The following is a 19,909-nucleotide window of genomic DNA, read 5'->3' on the forward strand; positions in this document are numbered from 1 at the left end:
AAGGCAGCAGAAGGAGAACATGCTGGCAGCAGGCAGAGGAGAAGCTGTACTAAGCTCTGCGAGTCCCAGGGTAGCTATGGATTGCTGATCCCTGTTTGAGGCTGCTGGTGTGGGTAGTGAAATGACTGCTGCTCAGCAGCAACAGAGACATTTTGGTTCAAGTCACTGGTCACCAGCAAGCTCTGCTGTCATCAAGCAGCCCAGTTGCACTGGTTGGTAACATCACAAGTCTCATGTTCTCCTGGCAATGCAGGGTGGCCTTAAAGTGCCCTTAGTCTGGGGAGGTGCTGGTCTAAAGGTGTTCCTGCCTGTGCCTATGGTGGCTGAGAATTGGTGGTAGCCTTGTGCCACTGTGGGTACCACAGCCCTCACCGAGGACACTGCACAGGACCAACTGAAGAAGCTCATTAATGAGAATGCCGGTACACAGAGAATGACAAATGTGACCTTTGGAAATTCAAATCAGGCTCAGCACGTGTATCCTCCCAATGCTGCTGTGACTCCTGCCAGCGTTCATGTGGCTGTTGGGCATGTCTCAACCGCAGGCTCTCTGCTCACCACACACGTGCTGTGACCCAGCCACCTGCTTGCCCCACATGTCCCTGTGCATGTTGGACCACGCTCGCACTCTCAGCAGGACTCAGTAGCACAGCTTGCTCCGGGCTTTGTAATGCCAACCTGCCCACTTGCCTGACAACGTGAAAGCAAACGATGTGCATGTGTCCGAGCACATGTACAGCTTGTCCCTCAACGCCTTTCTGCAGCTCCTAGCAACTAAATTGCAGTCGTCCTTGCTGCTCTTCCTTGAGCAGCCTCGTGTTTGCTCAAATATCCCTCACCATGGTCCAAACCAGGCAACTCAAGCTCTTCCCTGATCTTCCCTTTTTCCTTCTCTTCTTGCCTTACCGAGATGCACGCCCCTGGTTTAAAGCTTGCTGTAAAGGACTGCTATTTATGGGGAGAGAAGGAAGGGCAAAAGGAAAAATACATAGAAGTTCACCTAGACCATGCGGAAAGGTTATGGGAATTTAGAGGAAAAAGGATTCCCTCCCACATGACAGGACCAACTCCTTAAAAAGCTGCCTCTGTTAGGACAGATTTCACTGAGGGTCCCTTCTCCTGCTGAGCAGAAGTTTGCAGTCCCACAAAACACACTTCTAAGCTGAGGAAAAGGAAAGCTGACCTCAAACAAGCCTTAAGCCCAGCATCATGCTTTGCAACTAGAACTTGTGTATCCGGAGTCCGTTATCCAGTTATACGAACAGGGAAAAACTAGGAAGAAAAACAGCACATTTGTTGTTGCTATGAGAGAAGTCATTGTAGGATTTCTGGGCTGTGGAGAATGTTTACATGCAATGAGGTGGGTTTAAGCTTAACTGGGAGTAGAAATCTTACCATTTTTTCTTAGTTCCCTCTTTTTCTTTCCCCTCATCCTCATCTACATTGGGAAAACTAAGCAAACTAATAAAAACTGAACTCACTGACATCAACTCTGAATATATGAGTAGTAAAACAAGCAAGGCAAGGTAATAGAGATACTGATTATACAAAAGAAGTGTATGTACTGCTCTCTTCGCCTCTTCACCATGCTATCAGAATAACTCTGAGTTATGTTTTTACCACCGTAAATTATTATCTAGGGTCACTGGGATTGGAAATCACAGGAAAAGCACACGTTGGGTACCATCCATTCACAGACAGGTGACAGAAGAAAGCAGATGTGCTGCCAGAAACCCACACCTCCTGCCCAGCATACGCAAAGTGCTGATCTGAGCTTCCCTGCCTTCCAGGCTGCTGATGCTCAAAGTTTTTGGTTGCTGCCGGTGATGATGTTTCATTGTAATTTTTTTTTTTTTTAATCTTGCAGAAAATATTGCAAGGCAGGCACATTTTTGCTAGGTACTACAGCAATTGCTCAGTCGTTGCTGGGGCAGCTGGGGTTCACAGTATGAGATGATGACCACAACAGCTGCTGTGGGCTGGTGTTGCACCAAGTATCTACTGGGGAGACAGTGACCTTCAGATTTTGCATGATCACACTATTTTCTATTGGAATCATTGTCAGCTTCAGTACCATTTAGGAACTCTATTCTAGAAGAGTTTACAGTTATTGAAGCAGAATAACCTGACATTAAATATGCAAACTGTGACTCATAGACACAAATTTTGAATGTGTTAGTCACAGGCAAACAAACACCCCAGAGTAAAAGCGGGGTCACAGGTTTAACCCAAAGTCTAGATTTACCATCTCATTAGCAGCTTTGTGTAGAGTGTGCTTGCAGTATTTAGGAATGCTGCTCTGACCAGGAATGCTTACAGTGAGTATTCACAAGGCTAATTGCTCAAGGTTTGTCAGCAGCTGTAGGAAACAGGCTAACTACCAGGCACGCCTGTTGTCACAGACCTCCCATGTCTGCAGCAAGCACAGATTTTCACTCAGAGCATGGTGGTGCGCACATGCTAAGTGTAGTAGCAGGGAGGTGAAGGACAAGGTATGGCAGGACCAGAGGAGATGAGAAGGAACTGCTTGAAATGCTCTTTCTCAATCAGAACAGCTCTTGGCTTTCTCTGGAGGAAAAGATTTAAGCAATGCCTACATTTTGCTTAAGAACTACTCACGTCTTGTACCCGAGCAGAGCATTCCTCACAAATATGTTGATGAGGCACAGAGCGCGAAAGAGATGAGGCACGTCTGTCACCACTGCGGGAGGCAGGAAGGCAGGCAGGGAGGGTGATGGCACAGGAGGGAGATGGAGTGCTGCAGAAAGCAACATGGCTTTTCAGTATTTTTTCAATGAAAGAACAGAATTCAGGGAGTTTTACTTCAGAGAGTAAAAGGAAGAGAAGAATATTATGGGAAAACTGGAGCTTGTGGCCCAGTTCTGGGTAAGAAAAAGGATTCTGAACCACTGGTCATAAAAAAATAAAAATTAAAAAAAAAAAAAAAAAAGGGGAAGGGAAGTACAATTAACAAAAAATTAGACAAAAATAGAAAAAATAGGGTGACAAAGGACCTTATATCTTTATGATAAAGGAGTACCTACGTTGATACAGAACACAAAAAAGAAGTGCTCTCCGGAAACCAAGAGTTTTTGAGGGGATGCGAAGGTTGCATTGCACTCACTATCTCGTAAATGCTGTGTGCTGCACAGGGATGAAGACTATAAATATGACCTCTACTGCAACTGTAACCACCTAAAAACCATACCGGGCTTTAGCACAAGCAGCACAATTCCTAGAAAGAGAAAATGTGTCTGAGCTGTCCCACAGGGCTCGTTACTTGCCCTGAATGTAATGTCTGAATTACATGTCTGTCTGAATCTCATCATCCCATCTCTATCCTTCACAGATGAATATATTCAAAATAAAAGAATTTAAATGTTATATACAAAGTTCAGTTAGATATGGCAGCAAGCATGCATTTCTCCTCGAAAAATACAGTAATTCCAAAGCTTGTTTCTAATACCTTTTCTCAGTACCATTACGCTTGATTCTAGTAGGCAGACTAGCAGCTGCAAGAGTTTTCTTTCTAACACTCAGATTCAAGAACTCCAATATGTAACTGCTGAATACCAATACTTGCAAGGGCTGCAGTCTTAATTTATGACCTCACTTTGTAACATATTGTGCTAGTTTTCATATTACTTTTATATCATATCACCACAAAAGTGGCAACTTAATTAGTTTTGTTAAACACATACAAGAGGGAGGGAGTAACCTGGGAACAATGCACCTTTTATCTTTTCCGTCTCCTGGTGATCACTTGGATTCAAGCTATAGCAGCAAATGGAACTGCATGCATAATGCAACACTCACACAGCTGTTGAAGTTGCACTCTTTTATCTTCAGTGGGCCATACTGTGTGTGCTGGCATCTGGGGAGTGCTGGCAGGGTGAAGCTCTCATGGAGTGTGAAGCATCTTCTGAGGGAAGCTGCTGCTTCACCTGACTGCAAGGAGCATCAAAAACAGATGGTTTGACAGGTCAAGTGAATTGGAGTTTCTTCTAGCACTTGGCTGATTGGTGTCTGCACAGCCAAAAGAACCTCCATGGGATCCTGTGCAAAAATGTCAAAATCTCCACACCAAAATGAAGAGCAACCATAAATATTACCTCAGCAGTAAGTACAGCGCCTTCACCTTCTCCCCTCCAGTAGCTGCAGATGTGTGCGCATTGCAAGGATTGTGTTTCAGCCTTTCTGGAAAGGAATTTGAGTGGGAGAACAAAAAGTCAGTGGGATTTGCTAGTAGGAGCAATACTCACAAGGAGGGAAAAGGGGCAGTAACTCATAAGGGCAGAAGCATCAGTATGAACAGGGTCACAGAATGCAGCTTTAGGACTGGCATCAAGGGACCACTGGCTCAGAAACAACAGACTTCTAACCCTGTGCCTGTGCCTCTTGAATCACAAGAAATCACGCAAGAAAAGAAACCAAAGCCATCAACTCTGTGTGAACATCTTGGTATTTTATTTCAATGTACCCTTCAGAAACACTGAAGCAAGCAAAATTTTAGGTGAAAAAAAAATATACGTATCTGAGAAATGTGGTATCTGTCCATATAGCATAATATTAAATTAGATCATTACTAAATAAAGTCAGAAGAGACCATGTTACTCTTCACAGCCAATACAGTCCATTCCTTTTGTATTTATACTAATTTTACACATACTTTCCTCAGTTTATGAAAGAGAAACATGCATCTCTTGAGAACTGTTAACATGGCTGAGAACTGAATCTTATTATCACAAGAACAGAATAAAGTAGGCAGACTTACAGGCAGCATCTCTGGAATCTTTGGTACAATTGGACTTGTCTTGGTGATACTAATCAATTAACAACAGTGAATGGAAATGGACACAGTCATCTTTTGGTAGCCTAAGGTACCACATTCTCCCACTGTCCACACAGTGAAATACACAGGCTGCACAAGCAACCTAAGTCTTTTCCCTTTATCCAGTGTATCTCTTCTTTTGTCAAATTACTGACAGAAGTGCTACTTACTGCAGGAGATATGCAAACATATGCGAAATATGCTTGCAGCATGCAGCCAAAAATCTGGGGCAGCGGCCTGCAAGCAATTAACTACAAACACAAACATGTTCTCTACATCTAGTACATGCAGTTGGCTGACATTCCCAAGATAAGTTATTTGGAGTTATTCCAGAAAATCCTGACATACAGATTGTAAAAGCACGTGGAATAACATCATCTGTCAAGGATGCTGCTGTTGCTGTCAGTGTTCTTCAAGACAGAAGACGAGAAAACAGTGTTGGGAATTTTAGCTTGTAATTACAAATCATAGGGTTTTTAAATTTTATTTTTCCTATTTGAGAAACATTTTGATCACAAGGCCAAATCAAATAGCCTACTTCAGATACCTGCTTCTCTTCATTCCTACCTAGTGCTGGACATGATGTTGCCTAAACCCACCCGCTGTGTCTGACCATCTCAGCTAATCCAGGCTCTATACACCACTTACTGGTTTCCTGGGGAAGGTTGTAGGTTTGAACCTGAAAGCACCTTACAGAAGCACACATACGGGGAAAAAATCTGGTGCAAAGGGGGGTGACACCTGTCATACAGTAAAGTGACAGGGTGCTCTTGGATCTCCCACCAAAGTCCAAATAGTGCTCCCTCATTTATGATGTAGTCACTGAGGCTCACCTCAGAGTCCTACTAGAAGCCCACAATAATTCGTCACAAGCCGTTTTCACCCTCTCTATAGCATGGATTCTGTAGCCACTAGCATTGGAAAGGTTAGTTTTGACATAAGCAGACTTATTAGTCTACAGGCAAATTTCGATTTTGACATAATTTTTTCTTTTGTTTAAGAAAGCAGCAAAGTACAAGCACTCATTTTGCTAAAAATCTCAAGAAACATCAGAAAACGCTTGGTTGGGTTGTTTCCTGTAATGGAAGAGAGGAAGAAAACATTCTCTTTGTATGTACAAATCACTTCAACTTCATTAGCAAATATAAGAATGTAAGAAATTAGGATAAAACCCTAAAAATGTAATTTCTCTGCCATAAATCACTATATACTTTCCAGCAACTACAAGTACTCTGATTATTCACTTAATGTCTTAAGACAGATGTTTCTCTTTCAGCTGAAGAAAAGTATTAAATCACTGTTTTTCATATAAAGCACAATACTATAAATGTGTAACAGCAAACCAATAAGATAATAAATTTAAGAAAATAACTTTATTATTACAAAATAACAAAACTGGAGCTCCTTTCTAAAATTATTTTCACAAGCAATCACTACTGTAGACTCGACGTGAGAATCCAGCTTGTATTTAGAGGTATCTGTTTCGAATGTACTCTCTGTACATGAGGAAGTCATCTTTTCCCAAGGGCTGCATGTTTCCTTTTCCAGCCTGAATGTGTGCATGAAAAATTTCTATTGATTTCCTATCAACTCTCGGAGGCTGGACTTCATAAATATTATCTTGAGAAAAGGAGGAGATCGGTATTCTGGAAGAAAACACACAGAATATTTGAACTTTAAATAAAACAAAATTGCATAGCTAAAGAGAAGTACTTATTTTCCTTGAAATCTATACATGAGAGTCAATGGAAAGGTAACTTGGCAGTCAATAATCCATTTACCTAGATTGTTACTGCAGGCTTGGTAAGACCTGATTTCCAAGTAGGGTAATTAGGTAAGATGTCACTAATCACATTACTGTATACTTTCGGTACTTCCTTCACTCTGTCCTCATTTTTTCCATCCTTCCTCAGATCTTCTACGATCAGTAGGCACCTGAGCTGATCTGTGCCATACATTATAGCAGATAATGGGAAAACTTCATTTTTTATAATTGCTACCCACTTGGTAGCAATTATAACAAGCAAGAGATTACTTTCTAAACCAACAAATAGAAAGGATTTATCAGATAAGAAATGTCCATCTATCTATAAGGAAACAGATGACTGACTATCGGCAACAACACTCTGTACAATGGCACAGCTGATATCTCCTGAACTTATCTTTTAAATAGCTTCATACAGTACATGTTCTCTTTGAATCCTAGTATTTACATCTACTAATCTTCTGAGAAATACATGTAGTCTGAAAGTTTCCAAGAACCTGAGTACACCAGAACTTTTCTAGGCACTGTTATAAAATCAGACTCACTCATAAGGCAGAAGCTGGTCTTCTCACTACAACTCTGGAAAAGTGCATAGGCAGCAAGAACTGATTGCGTCTCCCTGTACTCTGGGCTCATAAGATCACATCTGGAGCGCTGTGCCCAGATTAGGGCTCTCCAGTACAAGGCAGACACTGAAATACTTGGATGAGTTCAATAAAGGTCATCAAAATGATTATGAAGCTGGAGCACTTGATGTATGATGAGAGGCTGTGTGTGCCAGGTTTGCTCACTTCAGCTATCTCCAACTGCCTAATGGGAGGTTATAGACTCCATGGAAGTAGCCTCTTCGTGGAGTATGTGTTGAAAGAATAGATTTCTAAAAAGGACAAGAAAATAGCAATGTGTGATACTCTGATCACGTTTAAGGGAACATTTGTCCATTGTGAGGGTTGTCAAACATTAAACAAGTTGCTCAGAGAGACTGGAGAACCCCCATCCATAAGGACACAAAAAACTCAAGTGTGCGTGGTCCTCAACAACTTAATTTAGTCCTTCTCTGGGCAGGAGACTTGACCAGATGGCTTCCAGGATCCTTTCAAATTTAGAATATTTGATGGTTCCAAGCCAAATTTTTCAATCATTCTCCCAAATCAACAACAAAGTAGTAACAAAACTACTTATACATAATATATAATAAATGAATAAACACAAAGTATATGTGTAACAATTTCCATTTTTAAAGCACAAAGCTATTATGAAAGCAATATTCATAAGTATACTACATGCATTTCCCAGCAATACTTCAGTAATTTACTTATAAAACAGTCCTCGACTTTTACCTGCTTGATAGCAGAACAATTTGGATTCCACAACAGAACATTCAATAACTAATATGTCAACATCTGAAGGTAACCTGTGTTAACTTTTTCTTCTGTTAAGATTATTTGATTTAGAAAAAATCTAATTTTGAAATGAACTCTGAAGAAAAACTATCTGACAGAACTATGAGTTATCTAGAACAGTGGATGCAATGCACCTATAATTCCTAAGCAGGAGAAATAAATCATTTTTCAGTTATTAAAAAAATGGCATACATGTTTTGCAGAGTTCTCTGAATCATCAGTTCTCATATATTTATAGTTTTTGTTTCACCTGGAAAAGCTACTTTAACTCTTTAGATAGGCGTTAACAAACTACTGCTTTATAAAACTCTCTGTAAACAAAGCTGCCCAAGCATTCGCTACAACAACGATTTAAACACTGCAGATAATACACTTTCTTACCACCATATACACTGAACACTTTGATATATCAATCCTTTTCTTCTATGTCAGACCAAAATTTCATGACACCTACTATCCTGCTTCATGAAACAACTAGTGTCAATGCTTGAGGATAGCTTATTAAAACAAAACAGGTACTGAATAATCCCATCTCCAGTATATTTATCAGTCTCAGCATCAGAATTTAGGAATTATGTGAGATAAAATTTGAAACTGGACTTCTATTTCACGGGACGCAATTTCCAAGGTGTTCACTGATTTTTGTAATATTTCTCTGAGACATATAGAACCTTCTGGGGAAAAGTTCTATTACTTGGTTGTATCTGATGTGACATTCATTTGATTTGAGATTACATGCTTTGGTTACTTGTAGTTCTTAAAGTGGAAGAAATGGTGAACAGTCATACTCTATTTGCCTCCTCCGCATCACTATTATGCAACCAAATGTATTTTATCTCTCCTCATACGTTAGCTATTTTCTGATCAACCTCATCATCTTGTCATTTATGGAGAGTTCCAAAGCCTACTACATCCTTTTTGATAATGCAATGAACAAAACTGCCTTTAATGCCACAGATTTTTTTTAAACTAGCTTTTTCATGTGCCATCTAGTACGTTAGCCATTGAAGACAGATTTTCTAAATACTTTACATTACTTAAAAGCATACTGGTATAACAACCAGCGTCTGAAAAACAGAATGCTATTGTTAAATACCAAATCAGTGTATGCATACATTTTTTTGACTCAAAACTTCTCAGCTAAGAAATTACAGCAGCAACTTTCTGTCAAAGCTGATTATTTTCAAAAGTGAGCATCAATCAACCCAAATGCAATGAAGATTCATACATATTAACATTGCTAAATTCCACACAAAATATGATTCACTATCTAGGTGCCCTCAAGAAATAAGTTACTTCTGAGTGTGTAATATCCTCTTTTAAAGGGAAAATACAGGGAACTGTGCCTTCAAAGAATTGGAGAATTCAAATGAAGGCAAAGACCTTCTATAAATGAAATACAGTAATGGTCCTCTAGCTGCACTATGAGCATGAAGTAATGCCTGCAAGGTCAATCTGGAAAAAGCTCCACTGATTCTCAATCAACTGGAAGAGAACTGTGGAGAAAAAGTTTAAGTACACCAGCAAGTACAATATCAGATATTCAAAACTACCCAATATTCACAGTGTAACAGCAAACAGTTGATTTCCAGAGATGAAAAATAACAAGGCTGCCTCTGAATTAAAACTTGGTCAAAACATACCAATGTCAGACAAAAGAAATACTAAAATAAAGGTTTGAATTCATCTTTCAAATCTCCATCACATAGATTTTAAGTCTGTGTTGAAGAGTAAAAAAATTCAACTTCTTGCAAAAAAAAAGTCCATAGGAAAATATTTTTCTTCTGGACTAAAAGAACATTTTTTTTTTTCTACCATTTTCAGTTTCTAAGAAAGGAAAAGTTAAAGGTCACCTATTACATCTAGAATTACTTAGGACAGCATGGTTTAACTTCATTATTATTTTTAAGAAGCATAAATTCTTCCATTTATTTGATATATAATATGAAGGGACAAAGTCAGAAGAAAAAGCATCAAAGCTTTTGATTTTAAACAAGATGGGACTACAACAGCAATTTCCTTTCAAGCCCTTCTGATCATCTTCCCAAACTCATCAAATAATTTATACTTTTTGACTACAAAATACAATGTTACCTAAGCAATATGATATATATATATGTATATTAAAAGTAAACTACAATTGCATAGAATATAATAATGCAAAGAAAAGGTTTTTCAGACTATTTGGGAACTGAAGATACAGACTGGACTCACAAAAAGTTTATATGCCTAAGCCACAATACTTTCTGATTTTACTGAGTTTTCAACAAGTATAGTGCAAGTTAGAATAGATAAATTTGTGTTCTTTCTTGGAACTTGGCTGAATGGCATGGAGTATTAATTGTTCAGGTGTTACAACTACAGCACCCTAAAAATGACACATTTAACTGAAATCCAAGCTTTCCTTAATCTTTACTGTTATTCAGTGAAAGTTGCCTTAGAAGACGCTCCACTCTTCATCTACAAGTCTTAACATATGCAAAATTTATGTAACACAATTTCAAGTCCAAAGCACAGCTTTGATGGTGATTTGGCCCACAAATTTCTACTGAAGCCAATCATGAAAACACAGCTATTTCAGATTATCACCAGCTAATTTAGCAACATGTTAAGAAATCCCTTTGACTTATATCGGACTTTAACAGTTATGGGAATGGTTACCACTTGAAGGCATCTCTTTTCTAAACTTTTAATTATAAATTTAGATTGGATTTAACAATGCATCTTATCAAACAGACTGTAAAATGCCTTAGGGTACAATTTGTCTCTTCCCATGCTACCTTTGTTTAGCATAGTGGTTTCCAACTTTTAAGCAGTCTTCTGAAAACTGTCAGTGCTTACACCTCCCTGAATCTGTCCCTTAATATCTTAAATATCACCACCCCTTCAATCCTTTTCCCATTAATTTAAGGGACTTCTGCCATAATCTCTTCCTTGCTTCCAAGACTATGTCTACAACCACATCTTTCTTGCTCCCTTTCTAATTTAAGGGTAGACACTGCCAAACTCTCTGCTCTTCATGACACTCTTGCTGGCTGCCAAAGGGGCAGTGCCAAAAGTAAGTAAGTAAGCCAGGCCAGCTCACTCATTTTAAAGACATTCAACAGCAACACGTGATGATGCACGTTTCTTTGGGATCTTCAAAACAGCAGAAAGGCAGTTGAGCTGGCCAATGTCAGTTTAGCTTAGTTCTAGCTTAGTTTGGCTCTGCAAACATCATCTATACTATAAACATACTTTTCACCAGTTGGTCCAGCATTCCTATAGTTAAGCGTGCATTAAAATTTCCTGCTTTGTTTCGTGTTTTCCATATAAAATATTACTTTGTTTTTGAGGAGTATCTTAGCAACATTATAGTGCTCTCAGAAAGGTAACTGCAGTGTTTTAAAATGAAAATGTAATTGCCTCTTCTTTATAATGTAATTACTAAATGATGATCAATTTAATTAAAAATTTGATAAGGGCTTTTAAATCGCAGAGTAGAACACTTGCTGCTATAATCAGTATTAGAATTGTTCTTTAGATCACTAACTTCTGAAACAATATATGTTAAATGGCGATTAAAATGTAAATTCTGTGAAGAAAAGCCTCTTATGGGAGGAATTTCAACAAGTATCTCCTCAAGGGCAAATCACATGAATTCCTAAGCAGATAAAATTGTGATCCAATTTTGAATACTGAAATTTAGTTCTGTTCATCTATTATTATTACAGCTGAGAAAACAATCTAAAATTTGTTTCTACTCTTAGAACTCTGCTCATTGAGAGAGTATAAGTGCTCACCTTCTAAGAGGTAAAGAAGGAAAGAAATAGATTACAAATTCCTGGTATTGCAGCTGGTCATTTCTGAAAAACACAGCCACTGCATATTGCTCAGGTCTGTGTTATGGTAATGTAATGTCGCTGGTCATCCAGAGAGTTTGGCTGCATACCTAAAATCAAGTTATATTTTACCAAGTTGTAGACAGAAATTGCTATGCTGCATCACAGAAACATTTGGTCCTTCTAGAATTAAAGACATATAGCTCATGATTTTGCAAAAAGTCTTAGTGCACAGACTGTATTTTTATTCTTCCTTATTTTAAATTATTATGATGTATATGTATACTGTATATGTATATGTATAATGTAAAATTATGTATTATAATTCCTGCTGAAGTTTCTTAATCTTAGGATTCTGTGGTACTACAGAATGTAAATACGACAACAGAATATAAATTAATAATAAAAATGTAAGCAAGTTACCTGCCTATATGATTAAGATAAAATTCACAAAATGCTTGCTGCTTTTATGCTTCTCTTAAACAACAAAAACTCTTGTTTCAAAAGACTTGAAACTCTTCCGAACAGCGTATGACTCACTAATATGCTCTCACCAAATCAGCACTTTGTTCTGTTTTTTTTGTTGGTACTTGCATGAGTAATACTGTAGAATTTCCACTTTAACTTCCATTTTTTTTTCCCCAACAGTGATAGTTTATCCTCCGCATCACTATCATATACTGCTAGTTGATTATAAACACTAAAGTGCGTGCTTCCAGAATTGGTATCAAACTCTAGTCCATCTGAATTTATATCTAGATGTTTGTAAAGTAGATATTTTTCAAAGAATTCACAGCTTCTGCACTTATTTATCTAGTTTAAAGCATTTAAGCTGGAATTCTAGCAAACAGCATTTGATGCTAGCATACCGTACAAACTTCATGTCACCATCTAACATCAAAAAGATGCCATTTACTCAAATGCAGCTGGCCTGTATAGTCCACTAGAAAGTGAACAGCAAAAAACAAACCAAAACGTACTACACTAATTTGATGCCATCTCTATTTATTGACTTGTTTCTAAAGACATGACCTTTCTGAAGCACTATTGAGTCAAGTCATTTCCTAAGACTTGAAGAAACTGGGACAAAGTGAATGTCATTTTGAACATTTAGTTACTAAATCTCAATTGCTTCAACATGCTAAAAATATCTTGAAAGAACTGTAAGTTCATATATGCCAGTTTTGATTAATAGGCACATATTAAACTGTAAATGTTTATAGTATGCTTGTACTGTCCACTCATTTAATCAAAGGCATTTCTCCAACATTAGTTGCATAGGAATCTTTTGAATAAGTTTACTATCTTACAGCAGAGTCACAAAGGAGAGCACATTATTTATCAGGTTATCAAATAAACCTGAGAGATTTTTATTTCTATGGCCTCCCAATAAAAATTGATTGGAATGTAAACTCCGTGTCCTGAAGGGACAGTACTCTGACATGCAAAGGACAGTTACTTGCACAGTAATTGTGACCAGACTTCACAATATTATCATTTCACTAGGAGTTTGTTGTCTCTGCAGTAAGAATATTGAAATACTCTTCAGTTCCTACAAAGTTTCATACTTAGAAGAAGCTGTGCATGGTGGTATACTGAGCTCACACTACAGCAGTCACCAGAGAATCACCATAGTAATTCTCTTTCAATCTGTAAAGAATATCTAAAGAAGGAGACAAAATGTACTCTGTTGCCTTGTTTGAATCCTAAGTAAATATATCTGACCTATTATGAGCTATTTATTTATTTATTTGTTTTCCCTAAATGGTAGCCCCTTAAGTTGCTTACTGAGCTCTTGAAAGGAGTCTTTGAATTTCTTTTTTCCCTCCTTATGCACAATTCCCTACAGACAACAAAATTTCAGTCACATCCTTCAGGAGCAGAGAAGACTGAAAAATAGGAAACCTTCCTAACAGCATACACAGTTTCAAAAGTCAAAGAAAGAACAACATCTCTTTACACAGTTACATACTTCAATGAGAATTTTACAATCTACATTAGGAGCAGGTTCTCTACAGTGCAGAAAAGGAATTTGAGAGAAAGTGAGAACATCTCATACAGAAAGGTGATCTCTCAGGAGCCTTTTCAGTGGGGAAGACTTATGCTGACCTTGCTAATTCAACATTTAAAGACTGTATATAAAGAAGTCAGGAGGTAGGACACAACAAAACAAAGCAACTACCCAAAGAACCCACAGAGAGGTGGGGGCAAAGAAAGGGAATACTGTGTTCAGTTTTGGAAAGGAAGAACTTAGATCAAATGTGAACATTTAAATTATGGCATTTTTTGTTTTTTAATTTAAGCAGACATGCATAAACAAATGGAAAATGATGATTAAATCGGATAAATGCTGATGGTTTCATTGGCAATATAACATTCAGCATTTCAGATGACAAGTCTACCAAAAATGCTAGGCTAATCGAATCTAGACTTTCTATTCTGAAAAGCTCAGAGCTCAGTGTTGACAGAACAGATGAAAGAGAAGAAGATTATTCTTCCTACATATATGAGGATCTGAATCACGTGGACTTTAAACCATTTTCCCAAGGTCCCTGGGAAACAACATCCAAACTTAACAGCAACTAGATAAGAGCTCCTTGTGATTTAAGTTTAGTGTAAACAAATAAAGATGTAAAGTTTGTTAACCTATGTTTTATAAATATTTATAAGAATTCTTTGGCTTGTGAATAAACGTTTTTACTGAAATTCATGAAACTTAACTTTTTTTGACATGAAACAACAAATTAGGGTGCTAATTCGAAATAGAGAATGCAAAAAAAGCACTGTATGATCAAATTACCAGCTTGGTTAAGAATCCATGACAACTAGTAATTTTCAAAGTCACTTGTTGACTAATTATGAATGCACTTTGATTTGCCTTTGTTTCCACAGCACTGCCAAGAAACTATTCAGGATATTTAGCATATGTTTAATGTAAAACAAACAAACAAACAAACAAAAAAAAAAACAAAAAAACCCCCGATCTACTAAATCTTCTACAGATACAGTATTCATTTACTTCTGCCTTTCAACAATAAGGACCTCACTCCCTCCAAGAACTCCTAGGATTTGAATACGCAGAATGATGAACAAGCTCAATGACAACTGTTTGTTTTGTGCAGTTATAAGGAAGTGATAATGCCATGTTTGCTTAGCAAATATAAAGCAATTTTTTATCTAATCTTCCAAGAAATAGACCTTATACTAATAAATTCATAAGGAAGTACTGAATGAAGACGAGAATTTCTCTAAATGGATGAAATTGTTTTCAAAAGTAACCAGGGCTGTAAAACACTCAATGATAATTACAACGTGTTCTGCTGTACTTTTAATTTTTTAAAAGATACTAACAGAGTAAAAAATACTCAAGTAAAACAGTCAGCAAGTTAAAAGAAATGGAATATTCAGGGCGTTTCATTGCTCACTGAAATTTTCCTAATTTCCTTTACCTGGAAACCAACAGTAAAAAAGCCCATGCTCTACTCGAGCAAAGTTAAAAGCTAACTTGCATATAATAGTTGCTACTCAGTATCAGTCATGTCTGATCAATACAGGTGTTACAAGCAGAACCTAAGCAGTCTTGATTTAAAATAAAATTACAAATTTAACTTTAAGAGAATTTAGAAAACATGGACTATATATCTTTGAAGATGGTCCATTTTCAAAGATTTAAGGAGAACACAGCTCTAGCCTATCCTGCAAATATCACTAGACTTTCCTCCTGCTTGGGCTTCATCAGCATCAGAATAGGGCAGTGGATATCTCTGGATTCATTAAAGTTGGTGCAAGTGTTATTACTATTCTGCACAGCCCACAGTGCACACAGGCACTGAAGACATCTTGTATCCCAGTGTATGCAACCAGCTAGTCTTCACAACAAGAGCATTAAAGCATATCCACAGTCTTCTCCAGAAGAGCTACAGTGAATCAAAAGACTCAATTCTCCCTTCAGGAGGAAATCAGATTTCTTGCACTCCTAGATGAATGTAAGAAGAGCATCTGGAAAAATGACTGAAAGTATGTTTTTCAGCAGTTATTTATATCACACCGCAAAGAGCAGTAGGAAACCAGGTACAGGTACATAATGTCAGCCAGAAGTAATTACACCGCAGTACTCAAAAAACCCTCTCTTCAGATGCATGGTAATATAGTGTACCAAAAGAATCGCTGTGGTCCTTGTTCAAGTGTCCATTTTTGCTTCTAATCCACAGGAGGTTCATACTATTTTTAGGTTATATGTTTTATTATATGTTCACAATACTCTGAGTTTAGTATTCTCTGAAGAAATTTCTGGTTCAGAGCACCAATTCAAATGTTAGCACACAGAAAGAAAGCTTCCATTTTCCAAAATTGAACACCATGCTTTGAAAGAATGGCTCCATTTATGACCTGTGTTGAAAGAAGATTCTGTCACCACCCAAACAGTATTTCAAAGTTTTAAAACGTTATTAAAATGCAGAACTGGCAGAGAAAGATGATCTCTATCATTTCCAGAGGAAGAGTGACAGGAGGCACAGCTTTGTGTTGTCTGTGACTTAACACTACTTTCTACACTTAATGCGACTCAGAAATACATAGAAATTACTCTAGGGAAAGTTAAAAAACAAATGTCTGAGCCTGCCCAAATGCCACCATAATTATATGCACAGATTCTCTTTAATGTGCTCATTTTACAGCAGCATAGTATGGGGAATAATTCACTCTAAGTTTAAGGGGCAGGAAAGGGATGATTATCTCCTACAGCTGTCACAAGCATGCTGGGAGATTTTTGCAAAAAAATCCACGGAGATGCTTCTGAGGAAAACGCAAACTCAACATGTTCTTTTCTTTACTTAAAATGCATGACATACTGATTTTAGCTAGCACATGTCTGCTGACTTCAGTGACACAGATACAGGCACAAAACAAAACAGAAATCCACTCCTTGTTTGCCCTACCTTCTCCAACACTGGGCCATCCCTCAGAGAAATAAAAATATGGAAATATCCCATTTGACCTCTCAAGACTCCTCAAATGTATAATAACACAAATATATGGCATTCAAGAGCTTTCTCAGAACAAACAAACTCAGATGACTGCAGTCTAAAGATTGAACTGCATTTCTCAGTTTTTTTATGCAGTGTATGTAAGTCAATCAACTTCTTTCAATCTAACTCTTTCAAAAGCAATAAGGAATTGTTTTTTTACACTCCATAGCTTCAGCAATTTGCATAGAGATAACTGCAAATCATGGTAAGATTTTAAGTCACAAGGGAGAAGTTGGGACCTGATTCTTCACACTACACACTGATCCCTCAACAGAAGTTTGACTCTCTAACAGTTTAAGATAAATTTTACCTGATAAACTTTTATAGGTCTAATGAAAAAAGTAAAAACAAATAGACTAAGGGAAAAAAGAAAAATACTTACAAATTTATAACCCTATCCAACTGATGTTTGGAACAAAATTGCTGGCTGCTCTTATCTTGCTTGTGTTGACTTTGTCCCAGCTGAACAAACCTGTGAGAAACAGTTGAGAGGAGAATAAATCAAATGTAAAAGCAGTATCTCCCCAGTAGACAAACAATGAGTCTTTAAGTAGTGACTATAATCTACTTCTGGAGTATACAAGAGGGATTTTTAAAACTACACAGTAGGTGCATGTGAGAATTCTGCAGCTTCTTCTAGCTTGTAAAAGGTTTGCCTATTAATTGCTGTCATGTAGTATTTCACGGGGCAGAAGAGGAGACTGAGATATGACCTCATTAATGTTTATAAATATATAAACGGTGAGTGTCAGGAAGATGGAGCCAGGCTCTTCTCAGTGGCATCCAATGAATAGAGCAAGGTGCAGTGGGTGCAAACTGAGACATGGGAGGTTCCACGTAAATATGAGAAAACATTTCTTCACAGTAAGGATAACAGAACACTGGAGAACAGGCTGCCCAGAGAGGTTACAGGGTCTCCTTTACTGGAGACATTCAAAACCCACCACATTCCTGTGTGACCTGATCTAGGTGTTCCTGCTCTGGCAGAGGGATTGAACTAGATGATCTCTAAAAGTCCCTTTCAATCCCTGACATTATGTGATACTGTGATTCCGTGAAACAGGCTTCAACATCAAATCAGAAAAGATCAAATTGAAATAGAACTGCCCTCACAAAAAAAAGAAAAAAAAGAAAAAAAAAAAAGCTTCAAATATATGATAGTCACTGTTGTTACACATTAGAAAACAAACAAACAAACAAAATGCACAGAAGCTCATTTCAACGCATGCATTACAGGTATTCTCTTTAACATATTCTGTTCTTCTGAGGTGACTTAGTTCCCTTGAACATTTTTTCAAATCCCATTAGTGCTCTTGACTGATCAGGTGTTTGAAACATGGGTTTGTTAAGTTAATATAATCGACTGGCACTCCTGGTGTCTTGCATAAGCAACTCCTCTCTTGGCAACAGCATTTGCTGTTTTAGTTCATCTGAAACTGAAATCATTCTAGTTCAGTTTTGGTTAATAAAATTTCAAAAGGTTCAAACTCATTTCTGACTCAGGAGAAGAAGATTTGGACCAGGATCTGTTTGGCTTCATTGTAATTCTCCGAAATTGAGAAGTAAATATGAGAACAACAACTTAAACACATGTTCTTAAAACAACCACCACATAGCCTGTACTCTATGTGGGGTTACAAAAATTCAGAACCAGTGCTCCTGATACTACAGAGTCACTGTATTTTACTGGAGAAACACACTAGTAATTTACTCGTTGCTCTGTGGGAGTTGGCCATCCAAGACACCTGCGGACACAGTAACAACAACTACATATAGTACAAAAGTCCAAATTACCCTTGAAATAGAAGCAGAAGTATCTGTAGCTGTAAGAATTTAGTTGGAGGGGGGAGATGATATCTTGATACTTACACAGCCCCCATCTCCAACTGCTCACAGTAAGCCAGCAGCTCCTGAGAAGAACCTGCACATGCTGTGCGGCACGCTGCCTCACATTGTAGCAGTTTACAACAAAGTGCAGGAACTGAGTGGGAATTTGCTGGACCACCTGAAGAGCCATATTCTGTCCTGCAATATGCTCTACCTTACTCTCATTTCCTGTATGTATGGTCCAAGATCACAAAATCATTTATTAAGAATAAGTGGCAGCATGATGCAGTTCAAAATGAAGAGCACATTATTACTATACTTCATGCTATATTACACCCTCAGCACATGTATTTGTACGCTGCTATTACATGCAACTTTGATAATGGCAGCAGCCAAACTTTCTCCTGTCCTCTCCTGAAACCCACTGTAGAAATATCTGTCACCTGAATATCCGTGTCCCTAAAGTGAGTTACCTACTTCCTCTGACTATTTCATCAGTTTTACTGCCCAGAGCCAATACCAGGAATATTTCTAGGAATACATTAAGTGACGGATACTTCTACTGAAGTATCTTTCTTTTAAGTTCCATGCTGCATTTGAAGACAGTGGCATTACTTCCACTGAATTCAGAGTTGAAACAGACATCTAGTATGATTTTAAAAAACAACAGTATTTGGATATAACCAAATCACAGAATCAAAGAATCACCAACATTGGAAAAGACCTATGAGATCATCCAGTCCAACTGTCCACCTATTATCAACAGTTCTCATTAAACCATGTCCTTCAACACAATGACTAAACATTCTTTGAACACCTCCACCACCTCTGGGCAGCCCATATGTCTAAAATAAAAAATACAAATATGCTTCATCAAAAGAAGCACCTTTGACGAAATTTCTCAAATCACCTTTTAATTATTACAACTGGAAATCTCACCTAGCATATATTGTGATATCATCTTCAGAAGGAACATCCGAAAGGTTAACTCCATATACGTCTTTAGTAGACTGAACTACATTCTGAAACATAAGAGCAAAGACTCAGACTGAGGATAAGTAGTAACTTCTAAACACAAGTCTGCTTTCAAGAAAGAAGTTATTTCCAAATCTGAAAATTCAAAAGCGCAGGCAAAACCAAACAAGTTTCGCATATACACAGTAACCTTAGCTTGTGCAAGCTGCATTAAATAAAAATCACTTACTAAGAAGTTTCTTCAAGACACTTGTCCAATA

The 19,909-nt window shown here is 37.7% G+C and overlaps 1 protein-coding gene across 1 annotated transcript in view; it reads right to left on the reverse strand.

Annotated features, from left to right (window-relative positions):
* Positions 1–4,444: 4,444 nt before the first annotated feature.
* FIG4 (FIG4 phosphoinositide 5-phosphatase) overlaps positions 4,445–19,909 on the reverse strand; it is a 65,433-nt gene continuing 49,968 nt past the window's right edge. Inside the window, exons 21-23 of the mRNA XM_085217510.1 lie at positions 19,614–19,696; positions 17,230–17,319; positions 4,445–6,477 (exon numbers count right to left, since the gene is read on the reverse strand). Coding sequence (XP_085073636.1) covers positions 6,300–6,477; positions 17,230–17,319; positions 19,614–19,696 — 351 coding nt within the window. The 3' untranslated portion in view covers positions 4,445–6,299. The remainder of the gene's footprint in view (positions 6,478–17,229; positions 17,320–19,613; positions 19,697–19,909) is intronic.

The sequence above is a fragment of the Meleagris gallopavo genome, chromosome 2 (genome assembly GCF_905368555.1).
Source record: "Meleagris gallopavo chromosome 2, MGAL_WU_HG_1.1, whole genome shotgun sequence".
In the NCBI taxonomy this organism is placed as follows: domain Eukaryota; kingdom Metazoa; phylum Chordata; class Aves; order Galliformes; family Phasianidae; genus Meleagris; species Meleagris gallopavo.